This window comes from Oncorhynchus gorbuscha, linkage group LG18, assembly GCF_021184085.1.
Source record: "Oncorhynchus gorbuscha isolate QuinsamMale2020 ecotype Even-year linkage group LG18, OgorEven_v1.0, whole genome shotgun sequence".
Lineage (NCBI taxonomy): Eukaryota > Metazoa > Chordata > Actinopteri > Salmoniformes > Salmonidae > Oncorhynchus > Oncorhynchus gorbuscha.
Genome location: NC_060190.1, coordinates 64,242,579 through 64,262,255, shown reverse-complemented (window position 1 = coordinate 64,262,255; position 19,677 = coordinate 64,242,579). Strand labels below are relative to the sequence as shown.

The 19,677-nt window shown below is 45.3% G+C and overlaps 1 protein-coding gene across 2 annotated transcripts; it reads right to left on the bottom strand.

Moving 5' to 3' along the window:
* Positions 1–9,436: 9,436 nt before the first annotated feature.
* On the bottom strand, positions 9,437–18,295 carry LOC124003376 (bactericidal permeability-increasing protein-like). Of its 2 annotated transcripts, XM_046311564.1 has the most exons (16): positions 18,156–18,295; positions 13,632–13,749; positions 13,374–13,488; positions 13,064–13,195; positions 12,761–12,916; positions 12,540–12,603; positions 12,390–12,450; positions 11,329–11,420; positions 11,016–11,192; positions 10,858–10,917; positions 10,476–10,643; positions 10,314–10,381; positions 10,191–10,233; positions 10,038–10,101; positions 9,876–9,952; positions 9,437–9,754 (listed from the first exon to the last, which is right to left on the bottom strand). In XM_046311564.1, exons 2-16 carry the CDS (start codon positions 13,732–13,734, stop codon positions 9,713–9,715), a joined length of 1,422 nt encoding a protein of 473 aa, XP_046167520.1. In that variant the 5' UTR covers positions 13,735–13,749; positions 18,156–18,295; the 3' UTR covers positions 9,437–9,712. The 2 variants fall into 2 exon arrangements, with proteins under 2 accessions (XP_046167520.1, XP_046167521.1); XM_046311565.1 differs by lacking the exon at positions 13,632–13,749 and having other exon boundaries at positions 18,156–18,254.
* Between the last annotated feature and the right edge of the window lie 1,382 nt (positions 18,296–19,677).

Below are 19,677 nucleotides of genomic sequence, written 5' to 3'. Positions count from 1 at the left end.
GCAACGGGGTGGTAGTCGTTTAGCTCAGTTACCTTAGCTTTCTTGGGAACAGGAAAAATGGTGGCCCTCTTGAAGCATGTGGGAACAGCAGACTGGGATAAGGGTTGATTGAATATGTTCGTAAACACACTTTGACAGGGTTACGCTATCAATTAATGACATCATCATAACCATAACCAAATGGTGTTATTGACACACACAAAAACATTACAATCTTAAACAAACCTTCTGGATTAATCCTTTGTGTGTTGATTCTATTGGGTTCCCCTGCAGTCATTGATGTTAGTTCAGGTCATCATCTCAGTCCTTCCCTGTGTGAGGGGTGAAGCCACTGAACTGAGGAAAGATGCTGGAAAAGCTTTGTTCCAGTGACATCCGCCTTTGATTGTTAAAATATACATTTTTTCTTTCTCTCTCTCCTTCCCTCCATCTCCCCCCTCTCTTTCTCTCTCTCTCTCTTTCTCTTTATTTTTTTTCTCTCTCACTGTTTTCTCTCTCTCTCTCTTGCTCTCTTTTCTCTCTTTCTTTCTCTCTTTTTCTCTCTCTCTCTCTTAAATATGTATAGACTGTAGATATGGATCTTCATGGTAAAATGTTTCTATAGTTTCATTCCACGACGATGGCACGTTCACTGTGGGCCAATGTATAGTACAATGTATAGTACAATGTATAGTACAGTGGAACCTTTTGTGAAGGAAGAGGTTCAAGACAAACCACAATGTTGGACGTCCTTGAGGACGTATTTGAAAGACGGATAGTTATTTACACACAATCAGTTCTTATTATAGCTCACCGACCTGATACGAGAAGAAAATCAACGTGGTCTTTTGATAATTGTTTGGGTTTCTGCTGGTCAGAGGGAGCAGGCCACATGAATGGGGACAAGAGCTGTGACTTGTTTTGCTCTCAAGAAAAGGATGATTACTGTGGTAGCGGTAAATGTGAAAGTGGATCAACTGCAGGTGTCACGCTTTGGTCATTGTATTTTGTGTTTTCGTTATATATTTGTTCAGGCCAGGGTGTGACATGGGTTTATTGTGTTGTCGTATTGGGGTTTTTGTAGGCATTGGGATTGTGGTTGATGAGGGGTGTGTCTAGTATAGGCTTGGCTGCCTGAGGCGGTTCTCAATCAGAGTCAGGTGATTCTCGTTATCTCTGATTGGGAACCGTATTTAGGTAGCCGGGGTTTCACTGTGTATTTCGTGGGTGATTGTTCCTGTCTCTGTGGAGTGTTCACCAGATAGGCTGTAATTAGGTTTCACGTTCCGTTTGTTCTTTTTGTATTTAAATAGTTATTTCATGTATCGCTTTTCTTCATTAAAGAGCATGAGTAACCACCACGCTGCATTTTGGTCCGACTCTCTTTCGACAAACGAAGAACGCCGTTACAGAATCACCCACCACACACGGACCGAGTGGCGTGGTTACAGGCAGCGACAGCAGGAGCAGCGAAGGGAGGACGTTATGGACAGCAGAAGCATGGAGTATATGCCTGGGATTTGCTGGAGCAGTGCGAAGAGGGCTATAGGAGAATGGAGTTGGAGAGTCAATCACGACGGCGCAGAGGAAAGCCCGTGAGTCAGCCCCAAAAATGTATTGGGAGGGGGCTCAGAGGGAGAGTGGCTGAGTCAGGAGACAGACCTGAGCCAACTCTCCTTGTTAATCGTGAGGAGCCAAGGAGGAGACCAGAGCCGGTGTTAGAGGTGAGCGAAGCAGAGACTGTGAAGGAGTTAATGGGGAAAGTGGAGTGGAGAGTAATGAGGGAGTTGCTAGCTTGGTGCTTAAGGTACAAGATTCGTCCGACGGAGCGTGTCTGGGATTTGATGGCACCTGGGTCAGCACTCCATACTCATCCTGAGGTGCGTGTTAGTCGGCTGGTGAAAAATGTGCCAGCCTCACGCACTAGGCCTCCTGTGTACCGACCTAGCCTTGCACGTCCTGTGCCAGTCCTGCTCTCAGGCTCTCCAGTACACCTTCACATACCAGTCCTCCGGTAGCAGCTCCCCGCACCAGGCTTCCTGTGTGTGTCCTCGGCCCAGTACCACCAGTGCCAGCACCACGCATCAGGCCTACAGTGCGCCTCGCCTCTCCTGCGTTGCCGGAGCCTCCCGCCTGTTCAGCGCTATCAGAGCCTTTCTCCTCTCCTGCGCTACCGGAGTCTCCCACCTGTTCAGCGCTTCTAGAGCCTTCCTCCTCTACAGCGCTGCCGGAGCCTCCTGCCTGTTCGGAGCAGCCTGAGCTGCCAGTCTGCATGAAGCAGCCAGAGCTGCCAGTCTGCAAGGAGCTGCCAGTCTGCAAGGAGCTGTCAGTCTGCAAGGAGGTTAGCACTCAAGGTACTAAACGACATCATAACCGCCATCGATAAAAGACAGTATTGTGCAGCCATCTTCATCGACCTTGCCAAGGCTTTCGACTCTGTCAATCACCATATTCTTATCGGCAGACTCAGTAGCCTCGGTTTTTCGGATGACTGCCTTGCCTGGTTCACCAATTACTTTGCAGACAGAGGTCAGTGTGTCAAATCGGAGGGCATGTTGTCCGGTCCTCTGGCAGTCTCTATGGGGGTGCCACAGGGTTCAATTCTCGGGCCGACTCTTTTCTCTGTATATATCAATGATGTTGCTCTTGCTGCGGGCGATTCCCTGATCCACCTCTACGCAGACGACACCATTGTATACATTTTCGGCCCGTCATTGGACACTGTGCTATCTAACCTCCAATCGAGCTTCAATGCCATACAACACTCCTTCTGTGGCCTCCAACTGCTCTTAAACGCTAGTAAAACCAAATGCATGCTTTTCAACCGATCGCTGCCTGCACCCGCATGCCCGACTAGCATCACCACACTGGATGGTTCCGACATTGAATATGTGGACACCTATAAGTACCTAGGTGTCTGGCTAGACTGCAAACTCTCCTTCCAGACCCATATCAAACATCTCCAATCGAAAATCAAATCAAGAATCGGCTTTCTATTCCGCAACAAAGCCTCCTTCACTCACGCTGCCAAGCTTACTCTAGTAAAACTGACTATCCTACCGATCCTCGACTTCGGTCGACGTCATCTACATAATTGCTTCCAACACTCTACTCAGCAAACTGGATGCAGTTTATCACAGTGCCATCCGTTTTGTCACTAAAGCACGTTATACTACCCACCACCGCGACTTGTATGCTCTAGTCGGCTGGCCCTCACTACATATTCGTCGCCAGACCCACTGGCTTCAGGTCATCTACAAGGCCATGCTAAGCAAAGCTCCTCCTTATCTCAGCTCACTGGTCACGATGGCAACACCCATCCGTAGCACGCGCTCCAGCAGGTGTATCTCATTGATCATCCCTAAAGCCAACACCTCATTCGGCCGCCTTTCGCTCCAGTACTCTGCTGCCTGTGACTGGAACGAATTGCAAAAATCGCTGAAGTTGGAGACTTTTATCTCCCTCACCAACTTCAAACATCAGCTAGCTGAGCAGCTAACCGATCGCTGCAGCTGTACATAATCTATTGGTAAATAGCACACCCATTTTCACCTACCTCATCCCCACAGTTTTTATTTATTTACTTTTCTGCTCTTTTGCACACCAATATCTCTACCTGTACATGATCATCTGATCATTTATCACTCCAGTGTTAATCTGCAATATTGTAATTATTCGCCTACCTCCTCATGCCTTTTGCACACATTGTATATAGACTCCCCTTTTTTCTCTGTGTTATTGACTTGTTAATTGTTTACTCCATGTGTAACTCTGTGTTGTCTGTTCACACTGCTATGCTTTATCTTGGCCAGGTCGCAGTTGCAAATGAGAACCTGTTCTCAACTAGCCTACCTGGTTAAATAAAGGTGAAAAAAATAAATAAAAAAATAAAATAAAGGAGCTGTCAGTCTGCAAGGAGCTGTCAGCCTGCATGGAGCAGCCAGAGCTGTCAGTCTGCAAGGAGCTGTCAGCCTGCATGGAGCAGCCAGAGCTGTCAGTCTGCAAGGAGCTGTCAGCCTGCATGGAGCAGCCAGAGCTGTCAGTCTGCAAGGAGCTGCCAGTCTGCAAGGTGCTGCCAGCCTGCATGGAGCAGCCAAAGCTGTCAGTCTGCATGGGGCAGCCTGAGCTGTCAGTCTGCATGGAGCAGCCAAAGCTGTCAAGTCTGCATGGAGCAGTCTGAGCTGTCAGTCTGCATGGAGCACCCTGAGTTGTCAGTCTGCATGGAGCAGCCAGAGCTGTCAGTCTGCAAGGAGCTGTCAGCCTGCATGAAGCAGCCAGAGCTGTCAGTCTGCAAGGAGCTGTCAGCCTGCATGGAGCAGCCAGAGCTGTCAGTCTGCAAGGAGCTGCCAGTCTGCAAGGTGCTGCCAGCCTGCATGGAGCAGCCAAAGCTGTCAGTCTGCATGGAGCAGCCTGAGCTGTCAGTCTGCATGGAGCAGCCAAAGCTGTCAGTCTGCATGGAGCAGTCTGAGCTGTCAGTCTGCATGGAGCACCCTGAGCTGTCAGTCTGCATGGAGCAGCCAGAGCTGTCAGTCTGCAAGGAGCTGCCAGTCTGCAAGGTGCTGCCAGCCTGCATGGAGCAGCCAAAGCTGTCAGTCTGCATGGAGCAGCCTGAGATGTCAGTCTGCATGGAGCAGCCAAAGCTGTCAGTCTGCATGGAGCAGTCTGAGCTGTCAGTCTGCATGGAGCACCCTGAGCTGTCAGTCTGCATGGAGCAGCCTGAGCTGTCAGTCTGCATGGAGCAGCCAAAGCTGTCAGTCTGCATGGAGCAGTCTGAGCTGTCAGTCTGCATGGAGCACCCTGAGCTGTCAGTCTGCATGGAGCAGCCAGAGCTGCCAGTCTGCATAGAGCAGCTAGATCCGCCAGTCAGCCATGATCTTCTAGATCTGCCAGTCAACCAGATTCTTCCAGATCTGCCAGTCAACCAGTCTCTTCCAGATCTGCCAGTCAACCAGAATCTTCCAGATCCGCCAGCCAGCCAGGATCTACCGGAGCCTACTACCTGCCTGAGCTTCATCTCAGTACTGGGCTTCCCCTCAGTCCCGAGCTGCCCCTCAGTCCCGAGCTGCCCCTCAGTCCCGAGCTGCCCCTCAGTCCCTAGCTGCCCCTCAGTCCCGAGCTGCCCCTCAGTTCAGTGGGGTTCTGGGTGAGGACTATTAGGCCATGGTCGGCGGCGAGGGTGGATTATCCCAGGACGCGAAGGGGAGGAACTATGACATTAATGGAGTGGGGTCCACGTCCCGAGCCGGAACCGCCACCATGGACAGACGCCCACCCGGACCCTCCCTAATGTTGTGAGGTGCGTCCGGGAGTCCACACCTTAGGGGGGGGGGGGGGGGGGTTCTGTCACGCCTTGGTCATTGTATTTTGTGTTTTCGTTATATATTTGTTCAGGCCAGGGTGTGACATGGGCTTGTTGTGTTTGGTATTGGGGTTTTGTAGGCATTGGGATTGCGGCTGAGTAGGGGTGTAGCTTAGGTTGGCTGCCTGAGGCGGTTCTCAATCAGAGTCAGGTGATTCTCGTTGTCTCTGATTGGGAACCATATTTAGGTAGCCGGGGTTTCACTTTGTATTTTGTGGGTGATTGTTCCTGTCTCTGTGTCGTGTTCACCAGATAGGCTGTATTAGGTTTCACGTTCCGTTTGTTGTTTTTGTATTTATTTAGTTATTTCATGTATCGTCATTCTCTTCATTAAAGAACATGAGTAACAACCATGCTGCATTTCGGTCCGACTCTCTTTCGACGAACGAACGCCGTTACAGCAGGGGAAGATTCCTGGTGTTTGTGATGCTCGGTAGGAAACTGGTCTGTCTGCCCAATATAAAGCATCAAAACCGGCAGAGGAATAAAAATGGCATAAATAGGAAAGTATACCAGTTTAATTTGAGGAACATGATATTGACAACTGTGCCATACAGATTGCAAAATAGTTGGGAAGAGATTTTTGAGTTGATATATAAAACAACACAAGATTCAAGACTTCGTGCTTTTCAGCTAAAATTATTAAATAGAATTCTTTCCACCAACATATGAATATTTGGGGCATAAAATAATCGAAGCTCTGCAGATTTTGTTGTGACGATACAGAATCAATAGACCATTTACTTTGGTGTTGCCCTCAGGTAGCCTGTTTCTAGTCTCAGGTTCAGGAATGGCTGAAAATGCATAGCATAGGTCTTAAATTGACCCTAGAAATAGTACTGTTAGGAGATCTGGAGAGACCAGGTCTAATACTCTTAGTAAAAGTATTTATCTTCAACACGCAATCTGTAGATTCTATTCGATTAGATAGATTGAAATTGTACGTTAAACATCACAGCATAGTTGAAAGATATGTGTTGCGTAGAAACACGAAGTGGATGGCCAGCAGAGAGAGGTGGGATGGGCGGAGGGAAGCTGAGGGTTGGGATGTGGAATTGGAGACAAGTGGGAGTGGAGTGATGGTCAAAGATAAAAGTAAAAAATAAAACAAGTAAAAATCAAACATAAAAGTACATTTGAACGACACTAAGTGGCAGTGTTTTTACAACTAATGCTGGTTTTTCCTGAGGCTGATGCCGTGCAGGTGTTTACACATGCATATACACACACGCTCATTCAAATAAACACATACAAGAACACACACATACATGTAATAGTGCCAGACATGCACACAAACATATACAGTTGGCATTGCTGTAATGATTTCAGTTGTACTTAATGTCCTTTGTTTTAAATGTATTGTTTTGTTTAATTTATATATATATATATATTTGCATTGTTGTTTGCTGTTTTCTTCTGTCTTTTCCATTTTTCTCTTTAATTCATTCTCTTGGTTGTTGGTGCATAGGGGGGATCTTGGGGTGGGGGTTCATTCTATTGGTTGTTGGTGCATAGGGGGATCTTGGGGTGGGGGTTCATTCTCTTGGTTGTTGGTGCATAGGGGGATCTTGGGGTGGGGGTTCATTCTCTTGGTTGTTGGTGCATAGGGGGCCATCTTGGGGTGGGGGTTCATTGTCTTGGTTGTTGGTGCATAGGGGGATCTTGGGGTGGGGGTTCATTCTCTTGGTTGTTGGTGCATAGGGGGATCTTGGGGTGGGGGTTCATTCTCTTGGTTGTTGGTGCATAGGGGGATCTTGGGGTGGGGGTTCATTCTCTTGGTTGTTGGTGCATAGGGGGATCTTGGGGTGGGGGTTCATTCTCTTGGTTGTTGGTGCATAGGGGGATCTTGGGGTAGGGGTTCATTCTCTTGGTTGTTGGTGCATTGGGGGATCTTGGGGTGGGGGTTCATTCTCTTGGTTGTTGGTGCATAGGGGGATCTTGGGGTAGGGGTTCATTCTCTTGGTTGTTGGTGCATAGGGGGATCTTGGGGTGGGGGTTCATTCTCTTGGTTGTTGGTGCATTGGGGGACCTTGGGGTGGGGGTTCATTCTCTTGGTTGTTGGTGCATTGGGGGACCTTGGGGTGGGGGTTCATTCTCTTGGTTGTTGGTGCATTGGGGGATCTTGGGGTGGGGGTTCATTCTCTTGGTTGTTGGTGCATAGGGGGATCTTGGGGTGGGGGTTCATTCTCTTGGTTGTTGGTGCATTGGGGGATCTTGGGGTGGGGGTTCATTCTCTTGGTTTTTGGTGCTTAGGGGGATCTTGGGGTGGGGGTTCATTCTCTTGGTTGTTGGGGCATTGGGGGATCTTGGGGTGGGGGTTCATTCTCTTGGTTGTTGGTGCATAGGGGGATCTTGGGGTGGGGGTTAATTCTCTTGGTTGTTGGTGCATAGGGGGATCTTGGGGTGGGGGTTCATTCTCTTTGTTTTTGGTGCATAGGGGGGGATCTTGGGGTGGGGAATGGAATGAATTGTATTTTTTACTAGCTGTCAAATGGTTGAGGGACAGCTATTGGGGAACTGTGGGGGGGATCTTGGAGGGTTCGGGTTCATGTTTTTGGCCTGGTGGTAAATTGGTCAACATGCCCTTGAGCAGGGCATTGAACCTGGATGCTTGTGTGTGTCGCTCTGAATGGGAATCTGTTGGATGACTGGTATGATGTAGTTGTTGAGCGGCTTCACTGCAGGTATATTGTATGTTTCGAATATTCAATAAATAATAATAAAAAAATACTTCCTCTCTCGCGCTCTCTCAATTATACTCTATGAAAGGAACCATATTTACATGTACATACTACCTCAATCAGCCAGACTAACCAATGTCTGTATATAGCCTCGCTACTTTTATAGCCTCGCTACTGTATATAGCCTCGCTACTTTTATAGACTCGCTACTGTATACAGCCTCGCTACTGTATAGAGCCTCGCTACTTTTATAGCCTCGCTACTGTATATAGCCTCGCTACTTTTATAGCATCGCTACTGTATATAGCCTCGCTACTGTATAGAGCCTCGCTACTGTATAGAGCCTCGCTACTTTTATAGCCTCGCTACTGTATATAGCCTCGCTACTTTTATAGACTCGCTACTGTATATAGCCTCGCTACTGTATAGAGCCTCGCTACTGTATAGAGCCTCGCTACTTTTATAGCCTCGCTACTGTATATAGCCTCGCTACTTTTATAGACTCGCTACTGTATACAGCCTCGCTACTGTATAGAGCCTCGCTACTTTTATAGCCTCGCTACTGTATATAGCCTCGCTACTTTTATAGCCTCGCTACTGTATATAGCCTCGCTACTTTTATAGACTCGCTACTGTATACAGCCTCGCTACTGTATAGAGCCTCGCTACTTTTATAGCCTCGCTACTGTATATAGCCTCGCTACTGTATATAGCCTCGCTACTGTATATAGCCTCGCTACTTTTATAGACTCGCTACTGTATATAGCCTCGCTACTTTTATAGCATCGCTACTGTTTTTCACTGTCTTTTTACTGTTGTTTTTATTTCTTTACTTACCTATTGTTCACCTAATACCTTTTTTGCACTATTGGTTAGAGCCTGTAAGTAAGCATTTCACTGTAAGGTCTAATACACCTGTTGTATTCGGCGCATATGACAAACTTTGATTTGATTCAAATGTTTAATTTCATGTCCATTTCAGGTGCTTATAATTGCTTATGAGTGCTTTTATAGGGATTATGAGACACCATCATCACTGGGGCACCATGTTCAGACCTGCTCTGCACTGTGACTGACTGGCCTGTCTCGAATACAGATAACATCAGCCAACTCAGAGAGCCTGAGAGGCCACGCCCTCAGCCACACCTCTCTGAGTGACACAGCTACACATTTATCTGACCATCACCATGACGGACAACTGGCTTCAGTCTGACCCATCAACACAGTGTCTAGTCCTCTGGTCCTCTGTCCTCTGTACCTTGAAGTTGAGTGTGGAGTGGACATCCTTTGTGGCACCACGGTGCTGAGCAGTGCTTTGTTGGCTTTTTGTAGGCATAGCTCGTTATAATGCCAGCAGTTGATGGACAAAGATGTTACCTCAAACCAGAGACAACAGACTGAAGGCTGAAGAAGACTGTTGTCGAATAAAATAAAGCTTTACTGATATTTGTTTATTTATACAAATGTATTCAATATAAATGACAACACTGAATAGTAGTGGAATACTGAAAAGATTGGAAGATACAGTATTTCATTTCAGAATGTGGTGCATTGTTTGAGAGTATATATGTACAGTATAATAGATTTGATTTGCAAACATTAATTACATGTCTCATTGGTTTGATTTGATTTATGATTTGATGCATGATCAATCATCGATTAATGATGACTTGCACTGGGATTTACATGGCACTTATCCTGTGAACTGAACGTCTGTCCCAATCAGCATGTAGTCCTGGAGACAGAAGAGCAACAGTAGTTTGTCAAATATAGGACACACACTGGCTACAGTATAAGAGCTATTGGACATGAGAAGAGATGTAGGAAGCAATGCGCTCTTAGATATCTGATTGTACCTTCAGGACTTGCAGTTGAGTGTTGATAAGGTTCATATTTCCAATAGTGGGCAGGGGAAAACCCTTCTCTAGGCGAGCTATAAGATACAAACACATGGTTTTCCAGTGGTCAATCAGTGCAGAAACAATGAATATAAATAAACATGGAAATAAAGCACTCACCATTGACCTTAGGTATCACAACCACTTTCAGAACCATCAGGAAGATGTTGTCAAGGGATTGAACCTGTTTGATATAATTTCATTGTTTAGGTTCAGTGGTTCAGTGTCAGCAAGTTATATGCATGTCATAAGCTCTGAAAATATAATTCTTACCTGAAACTGTCCCACATAACTAGTTCCCAATGTCATCTCAATTCTGTGAAAAGCAGACAGTATTAATTTACTTTGGTCAGTGTTTGAAGGGCTTTTTTCCCCTTTTGCACCAATCATACTCACTTGTTCAGAGTGATAGCCCCAGCCAGCTTCACCCCAGTCACGTTCATTTGAGCGCTGACACTACCCTCCTGCAGAGATAGAGAAAGCTTGTAGAGTTAATTATGACTCTCACAGTCTAAGCTACAGTATTCTACTTCCTGAGTGACTGACAGACTGACTGACCATGTTGAGGACAAAGAGGGGAGAGAGCGTGGTGTTGGGCTGGATGGCGTAGGCCGTCACTGTGCCGCTGGCCTGGACTGTCATGTTGTTGGGCTCAAGAGAGATGGTGGGCTCCTTCACCGTCTTCACCAGCAGTTTCATCATCATTCCAGGAAAACGCTTCGCTATCTGAAACAACACACATCATCTTTCTTTAATCCTGAGAAGAATGTTCACTTTATCTTCTCTTAGATACAAACACAGAGTAAATGTGTTTGAACAAAAGGCTAATTTCCATCTCTGGATGGACACTAAAGCCAAACTAATTTCATAGATAGTTTTTTCTAAACAAATGAAGTCATATGATATGGAGGTAGAATAGTGAACTGGTCTGGTGTATCACCTCTGGAATGAAGACTCCAAACGTTCCAGTGTTCAGACGGATGGGAGAGCTAGGAGGGATCTGTCGGGGGAAAACAGTTATGTTTAACCTCACCCCTGAGGCAGATGGGACTATGTTAAACCTCACTCCCTGTAGATGGGAATCAGATTCAGACTCACCATATCATCTGTGACATATAGGCTGAGTGCTCCAGCATTGTTGTACACAAAGCCTGCAGAGTTGGGGGTGAAGGAAGAGACCCCGATGTAGAACATGTTGTTGTCCTGAGGAGGCAGGGAGAAGGGCGTGGGAGAGAACGGAGGCTCCTGGTGCTTAACAATGTTGTAGAACTCACCCTGCAGAGAGAGAAAGAGAGAGAGAGAGACAGAGAGAGAGAGAGGAAGACAGAGAGAGAGGGAGAATTGACATTCACCTTACTGAGCCCATATGTTTGTAGCGTTGAAAGGTCAATTGGGAGTCTGAAGTTTTTACCTTCAAGCTGAATTCAATGGAGGACTTTGAAATGGTGGGTGATGTCACCATGGAATATTCAATTTCAGCATACTGGTCCACTTTGGCTAGAACTTCAAGATGGCAGAAAATACATATTTAGGATCCATTTAGTAGCCTATGAATACACCATCATTTGTCACTTTAATAACATAAAGAAAATATTGATTTTACCAGGCAAGTCAGTTAAGAACAAATTCTTATTTTCAATGACAGCCTAGGAACAGTGGGTTAACTGCCTTGTTCAGGGAAAGAACGGCAGTTTTCTTTTACCTTGGGGATTTAACCTTGCAACCCTTCGGTTACTAGTCCAACTCTCTAACCACTAGGCTACCTGCCGCCCCCGAAATAACTCTACCTCAACATTGACTCTGTACTGGTACTCTCCTGTATATAGTCTTGCTATTGTTATTTTGCTGCTGCTCTTTAATTACTTGTTACTTTTTATTTCTTATTCTTTTTAAAAACTGCATTGTTGGTTAGGGGCTCATAAGTAAGCATTTCACTGTATGGTCTCCACCTGTTGTAGTCGGCACATGTGACTAATAAAATTTGATTTGATTGATAACAAATATGTTCATGAGGATAAGTGCGCTAAAGGCCCAGTGCAGTCAAAATGATGTTTTTTCCTGTGTTTTGTATTATATCTTACAACAGTTGATGAAATAACACTATTAAAACACTAATAAAAGTGTTATTTCCTGAAAATACAATCCACACAGGACCTTCTAATCAGCAGGTTTGCATGGGCGGGAGAATTGGCTTTCCATTGTGACATCGCCATGCTGTAAATTGGTTAATAGACCAATAACAAAGCGAGTTCCAAACCTCTCTGCCAATAACAGCTTGTTTTCAGTTTTCCCCTCCCACCTCAGACCACTCCCAGACAGTCCAAGCAAAATTCTTGCTTGAGAAATAATTGTTTTGCTTAAAAGCTATTTTTGTTCAATTTAATATAAATATATTACAATAATGTACTTCATTGTTACCCTGAAATAATTGGATATAAAACTGGCTACATTTGGCCTTTAAATTTGTTTTACCGTTGAACGTTTTGAGGTGTGGGTTCATGTCAGTAATAACATCAGCCACTAGGGGGCAGATCTGTAATATTAAACAGAGGAATTGTTATTGTCAAGAGAACCGAACAAGATTAATTTGAGTTTGAAGTCTGGCATTACACTGTCCCTCACCTGTTTCTGCAGAGCACTGCGCAGGGCCTTGTCAATGTAGGACTTGAAAAGATTGTAAAGCCAGCTGGAAAACAGGAACCAAAGCATTTGAGGAAACAAGTAAATCCACATTGCAATCATTTTTTAACATTGTGGTTTGATGATTCCTAAATCTATAACATGTGTTCTCACAACATTTTAAGTACAGCATAGTGTTAAGTGCCTCTATATACTCCATATACCTGGCCCCACCATGGAACTTGATGCTGGCGCTGCCCACGTTGGCCACACAGTTGACAGTGCTGACCGTTGGCCTGCCAGTTTCATCACTCTTGATTGCAATATCGGCAGTGATAGTGAGTCCATTTACCGTCAGGTCGAAGGAGCCACGGTCTTGTCTAGATTGTTAACAAGAAAATAATGTTGTTTGAGTCCTTTGGGGTATGGATAGGCAGATCCGAGAGAAACTTGTGCAGTGTTTTAGTCTTGTTCAATCCTGGTCCTGGGGATGCACCGGGTGTTCAGACCCTCCCTCATTAACTCACATGAACCTGAAGTATCGGACCCTCCAGTTCCCGTGCAGGTTGATGAAGGCATTAGTAATAGCCAGCCTGACTCCAGTACCTGGCACCAGTACCAAAGCAGACTTGGGAAGTCCCAGATTCACTATCGTCATTCTGGAGGTTAGAACACAGTACATAGTTGGTAGGATAGTGGCATGTTGTGAACACAACAGCATTGGTAGGTAAACACAGTTGATAATCAACAAGTGATGACATGAGATAAGCAGACAATTAACCATGTGTTTGACTGCAATGTATTTTTTTTGGGGGAAAAGACATTGTTCTCCCTTACCCTGTCAAACTGTACTTGACCTTCCCAATGGGAGGCACTTTCTCTGTTCCAGAGAGATCTGGGACCTTAATGGTCTTAAGTTTCTGTTGCAGAGATGCCATCCCAATCTGTTTACCTGTGGACAAAACAGAGCAAGGCATTGAGGCAGAATGGGCTGTGAAGAGTATAGTACATTTATTTGCCATTATTATGATCATAATGCACAGCCTCATCTTGATCTAAAACCATGTAATGTTATTGCCCTTGCCTCAAACATACCATATTCAATGCCCTTGTCTGTGAGTTTGACCTTGACTCCAGGGCTGGCAGCCAGAGTTAAGGAGATTACAGCCAACAGAGCCAACAAACAGCATGGAGACATTTTGACTGCAGTCACCTGTAGGGAAGATGACCAAACAATAATAATTCTACATTACAATACAGGTGTATTGTTTATTGTCTAATGAATAGAATTGGGAACAATCATATCTTATGACTTTTAGGCTTCCGTTTTCATGGGAGGAACATTAAGGTTGAACAGTTTCTTGTGTAAAGCCTTATTTTCCACTGCACTGATTTTCTCTCTAGACACGTGCACTGATTTTCTCTCTAGACACGTGCACTGATTTTCTCTCTAGACACGTGCACTGATTTTCTCTAGACACGTGCACTGATTTTCTCTCTAGACACGTGCACTGATTTTCTCTCTAGACACGTGCACTGATTTTCTCTCTAGACACGTGCACTGTAGTATAATCACAGCCGTATATATCCCCCCCAAGCAGACACATCGATGGCTCTGAACGAACTTTATTTAACTCTTTGCAAACTGGAAAACATTTATCCGGAGGCTGCATTCATTGTAGCTGAGGATTTTAACAAAGCCAATCTGAAAACAAGACTCCCTAAATTTTATCAGCATATCGATTGCGCAACCAGGGGTGGTAAAACCTTGGATCATTGTTACTCTAACTTCCGCGACGCATATAAGGCCCTGCCCCGCCCTCCTTTCGGAAAAGCTGACCACGACTCCATTTTGCTGATCCCTGCCTACAGGCAGAAATTAAAACAAGAGGCTCCCACGCTGAGGTCTGTCCAACGCTGGTCAGACCAAGCTGACTCTACACTCCAAGAATGCTTCCATCACGCGGACTGGGACATGTTTCGTATTGCGTCAGATGGGAATATTGACGAATACGCTGATTCGGTGTGCGAGTTCATTAGAACGTGCGTCGAAGATGTCGTTCCCATAGCAACGATAAAAACATTCCCAAACCAGAAACCGTGGATTGATGGCAGCATTCGCGTGAAACTGAAAGCGCGAACCACTGCTTTTAATCAGGGCAAGGTGTCTGGCAACATGACTGAATACAAACAGTGCAGCTATTCCCTCCGCAAGGCTATTAAACAAGCTAAGCGTCAGTACAGAGACAAAGTGGAATCTCAATTCAATGGCTCAGACACAAGAGGCATGTGGCAGGGTCTACAGTCAATCACGGACTACAAGATGAAATCCAGCCCAGTCACGGACCAGGATGTCTTGCTCCCAGGCAGACTAAATAACTTCGAGGACAATACAGTGCCACTGACACGGCCTGCAACGGAAACATGCGGTCTCTCCTTCACTGCAGCCGAGGTGAGTAAGACATTTAAACGTGTTAACCCTCGCAAGGCTGCAGGCCCAGACGGCATCCCCAGCCGCGCCCTCAGAGCATGCGCAGACCAGCTGGCCGGTGTGTTTACGGACATATTCAATCAATCCCTATACCAGTCTGCTGTTCCCACATGCTTCAAGAGGGCCACCATTGTTCCTGTTCCCAAGAAAGCTAAGGTAACTGAGCTAAACGACTACCGCCCCGTAGCACTCACTTCCGTCATCATGAAGTGCTTTGAGAGACTAGTCAAGGACCATATCACCTCCACCCTACCTGACACCCTAGACCCACTCCAATTTGCTTACCGCCCAAATAGGTCCACAGACGATGCAATCTCAACCACACTGCACACTGCCCTAACCCACCTGGACAAGAGGAATACCTATGTGAGAATGCTGTTCATCGACTACAGCTCGGCATTCAACACCATAGTACCCTCCAAGCTCGTCATCAAGCTCGAGACCCTGGGTCTCGACCCCGCCCTGTGCAACTGGGTACTGGACTTCCTGACGGGCCGCCCCCAGGTGGTGAGGGTAGGCAACAACATCTCCTCCCCGCTGATCCTCAACACGGGGGCCCCACAAGGGTGCGTTCTGAGCCCTCTCCTGTACTCCCTGTTCACCCGCGACTGCGTGGCCACTCACGCCTCCAACTCAATCATCAAGTTTGCGGACGACACAACAGTGGTAGGCTTGATTACCAACAACGACGAGACGGCCTACAGGGAGGAGGTGAGGGCCCTCGGAGTGTGGTGTCAGGAAAATAACCTCACACTCAAAGTCAACAAAACTAAGGAGATGATTGTGGACTTCAGGAAACAGCAGGGGGAACACCCCCCTATCCACATCGATGGAACAGTAGTGGAGAGGGTAGCTAGCTTTAAGTTGCTCGGCGTACACATCACAGACAAACTGAATTGGTCCACTCACACAGATAGAGTGGTGAAGAAGGTGCAGCAGTGCCTCTTCAACCTCAGGAAGCTGAAGAAATTTGGCTTGTCACCAAAAGCACTCACAAACTTTTACAGATGCACAATTGAGAACATCCTGTTGGGCTGTATCATCGCCTGGTACGGCAACTGCTCCGCCCTCAACCGTAAGGCTCTCCAAAGGGTAGTGAGGACTGCACAACGCATCACCGGGGCAAACTACCTGCCCTCCAGGACACCTACACCACCCGTTGTTTCAGGAAGGCCATAAAGATCATCAAGGACATCAACCACCCGAACCACTGCCTGTTCACCCCGCTATCATCCAGAAGGCGAGGTCAGTACAGGTGCATCAAAGCTGGGACCGAGAGACTGAAAAACAGCTTCTATCTCAAGGCCATCAGACTGTTAAACAGCCACCACTAACATTGAGTGGCTGCTGCCAACACACTGTCATTGACACTGACCCAACTCCAGCCATTTTAATAATGGGAATTTATGGGAAATGATGTAAATATATCACTAGCCACTTTAAACAATGCTACCTTATATAATGTTACTTACCCTACATTATTCATCTCATATGCATATGTATATACTGTACTCTACATCATCGACTGCATCCTTATGTAACACATGTATCACTAGCCACTTTAACTATGCCACTTTGTTTACTTTGCCTACACACTCATCTCATATGTATATACTGTACTCGATACCATCTACTGTATGCTGCTCTGTACCATCACTCATTCATATATCCTTATGTACATGTTCCTTATCCCCTTACACTGTGTATAAGACAGTAGTTTTGGAATTGTTAGTTAGATTACTTGTTGGTTATCACTGCATTGTCGGAACTAGAAGCACAAGCATTTCGCTACACTCGCATTTAACATCTGCTAACCATGTGTATGTGACAAATACAATTTGATTTGATTTGATTTAATATTGACCTACGTCTGACTTGGTTTCTTTTGACCAATAATGAAACCATATTTTGCCACAATCTTACAAATGAGCAGGGGAATTTCTAGAATGGACAAATACTTCCTGTTTTGTTGCATGCAGCTTCCCTTATACCATCAACACTTTGTGACACAAAGTCCCATATTTGAAATCCTTTTTACGGAGTATTGGCACCTTCTTGGGTTCACAGACATGTGACTGGTGTGTTTCTCAAGGAACTCTGTATCCAGTGATAGACAAAGTACCCCATTGTCATACTTGAGTAAAGTATAGATACCTTAATAGAAAATGACTCAAGTAAAAGTGAAGTCACCCGGTAAAATACTACTTGAGTAAAAATCTAAAAGTATTTGGTTTTAAATATACTTAAGTATCAAAAGTAAAAGTATAAATACTTTCCAATTCCTTATATTAAGCAAGGCAGACGACACCATTTTCTTGTTTTAAAATGTACAGATAGCCAGGGTGAGGCACACTGCAACACTTAGACATCATTTACAAACAAAGCATTTGTGTTTAGTAAGTCCACCAGATCAGAGGCAGTAGAGATGACCATGTGTTTGCTTGATAAGTGTATGAATTGGACCATTTTCCTGTCCTGCTAAGCATTGAAAATATAAAGAGTACTTTTGGGTGTCAGGGAAAATGTATGTAGTACATTATTTGTTTTAGGAATGTAGTGAAGTAAAATGAAAAGTAGTCAAAAATAGATATAGTAAAGTACAGATACCCCAAAAAACTATTGAAGTAGTACTTTAAAGTATTTTTATTTAAGTACTTTACACCACTGTCTGTATCTATAGAAAGTTAGCTGTTTGTTGATTGCTTCCCCATTGGAATCAGTTTTCTGTGTTTGTTTTTTTTACCTCGCTTGAGCAAATGAAGAATGTTTAAAACTGCTAATGGAGAATGTTTAAAACCGCTAATCATATAGACAGTTTCTCAACTACCCAGGGACAAAGATAGCACTTTTGAAATACTGTATAATTTCCACACTGTATGTCCATGTCAACCCACCATCTAGGCTGCTTACTTAGTGGAGATTGAGGAGTGACAGCTTTCATAAAATTACCCTACAATACATTTCCCCGAATACCTGCAAAACACTTCCACCTACAGTATGTACATATTAGCACAAATGATAAAATGGGGTTCTCACCTAAACCTGACACACTTCTGTAAAAGAGAGAACTTTTAAATTGACAGAGAGAAACAGGCCTGTCTATTTTGTACGACTCTGTAGTTACCTACCTCATGTACTGGTAAGAAAGTGGATCTCTTCTGTTGTTGTCGCTTGCTATCTGGCGGCAGGGCAGAGTGAAAGGAGAAGAGATTCACATGGCCTTTGATTCACTTCTCTGAACCAGGAAGAGCTGCTTGAGAAATGGGCTGACTGATACCCATTATGTAAATAATGCAGAGAGCATGGAGCAAACATTGTGCAAAGAAGAACAATCTAAGCTATTCCCTTAGTTATGTCTGCAAATCTAATAGATTCATATTTTCAGACTCCCATATCATTCAGAGAAGGATTTGTTCAGGACATGCAGTATGTTTATTAGTGCCATTGAGAACTAGGTCACAAGGTTTGATACAAATCCAACCAATAATTGCAGTAATAAAGTAATGTCTTGTAGAGTGTATAATTCGGTCATAAGCTCCTATCAAGAACATAATAATTACTGTGGTCTGGCTTCTTGAAGCCAAACTTGTCCTGAGGAGGCAGGGAGAAGGGCGTGGAGGAGAACGGAGGCTCCTGGTGCTTCCCAATGTTGTAGAACTCACCCTGCACACACAGAGGGAGGGGGAGGGAGGGAGGGAGGGAGGGAGGGACGGGGACGGACGGACGGACGGACGGACGGACGGACGGACGGACGGACGGACGGACGGACGGACGGACAGACAGACAGACAGACAGACAGACAGACAGACAGACAGACAGACAGACAGACAGACAGACAGACAGACAGACAGACAGACAGACAGACAGACAGACAGACAGACAGACAGACAGACAGACAGACAGACAGACAGAGACATACAGACAGAGATACAGACAGAGATACAGACAGAGGATAGGAGGGAGACAGACAGACAGACAGACAGACAGACAGACAGACAGACAGACAGACAGACAGACAGACAGACAGACAGACAGACAGACAGACAGACAGACAGACAGACAGACAGACAGACAGACAGACAGACAGAGATACAGAAGACAGACAGATACAGACAGATACAGACACAGACAGAGATACAGAGACAGATACAAACAGATACAGACAGAGACAGACAGACAGACAGAGAGAGAGATACAGACAGACAGAGATACAAACAGAGATACAGACAGAGACACAGACAGAGATACAGACAGAGATACAGACAGAGATACAGACAGACAGACAGACGGAAGGAGGGAGGGAGGGAGGGAGGGAGGGAGGGAGGGAGGAAAAGATGAAAGGAGAGAGCGAGGGAGAGAGAGGTGGAAAGAGAAAGGGAGAGAGAGCGAGAGAGATTTTACCTCTAGCCTCTTGCCTTAGTGACTCCACATCTGAAATGAGGATAGAATAGGAGTCAGAAATCTGGAGTTCTTACCTTCAGACTGAATTCAATGGATGATTTCAAAACATAATATTCAATTTCAGCATCCTTGTCCTCTTTGACTAGAACTTCAAGTTTGCAGAAAATATTAAATATTTAGGATCCATTTAGTAGCCTATGAATAACACAATAATAATCACATACAGTATGTCCATTAAGCTAAATTCTG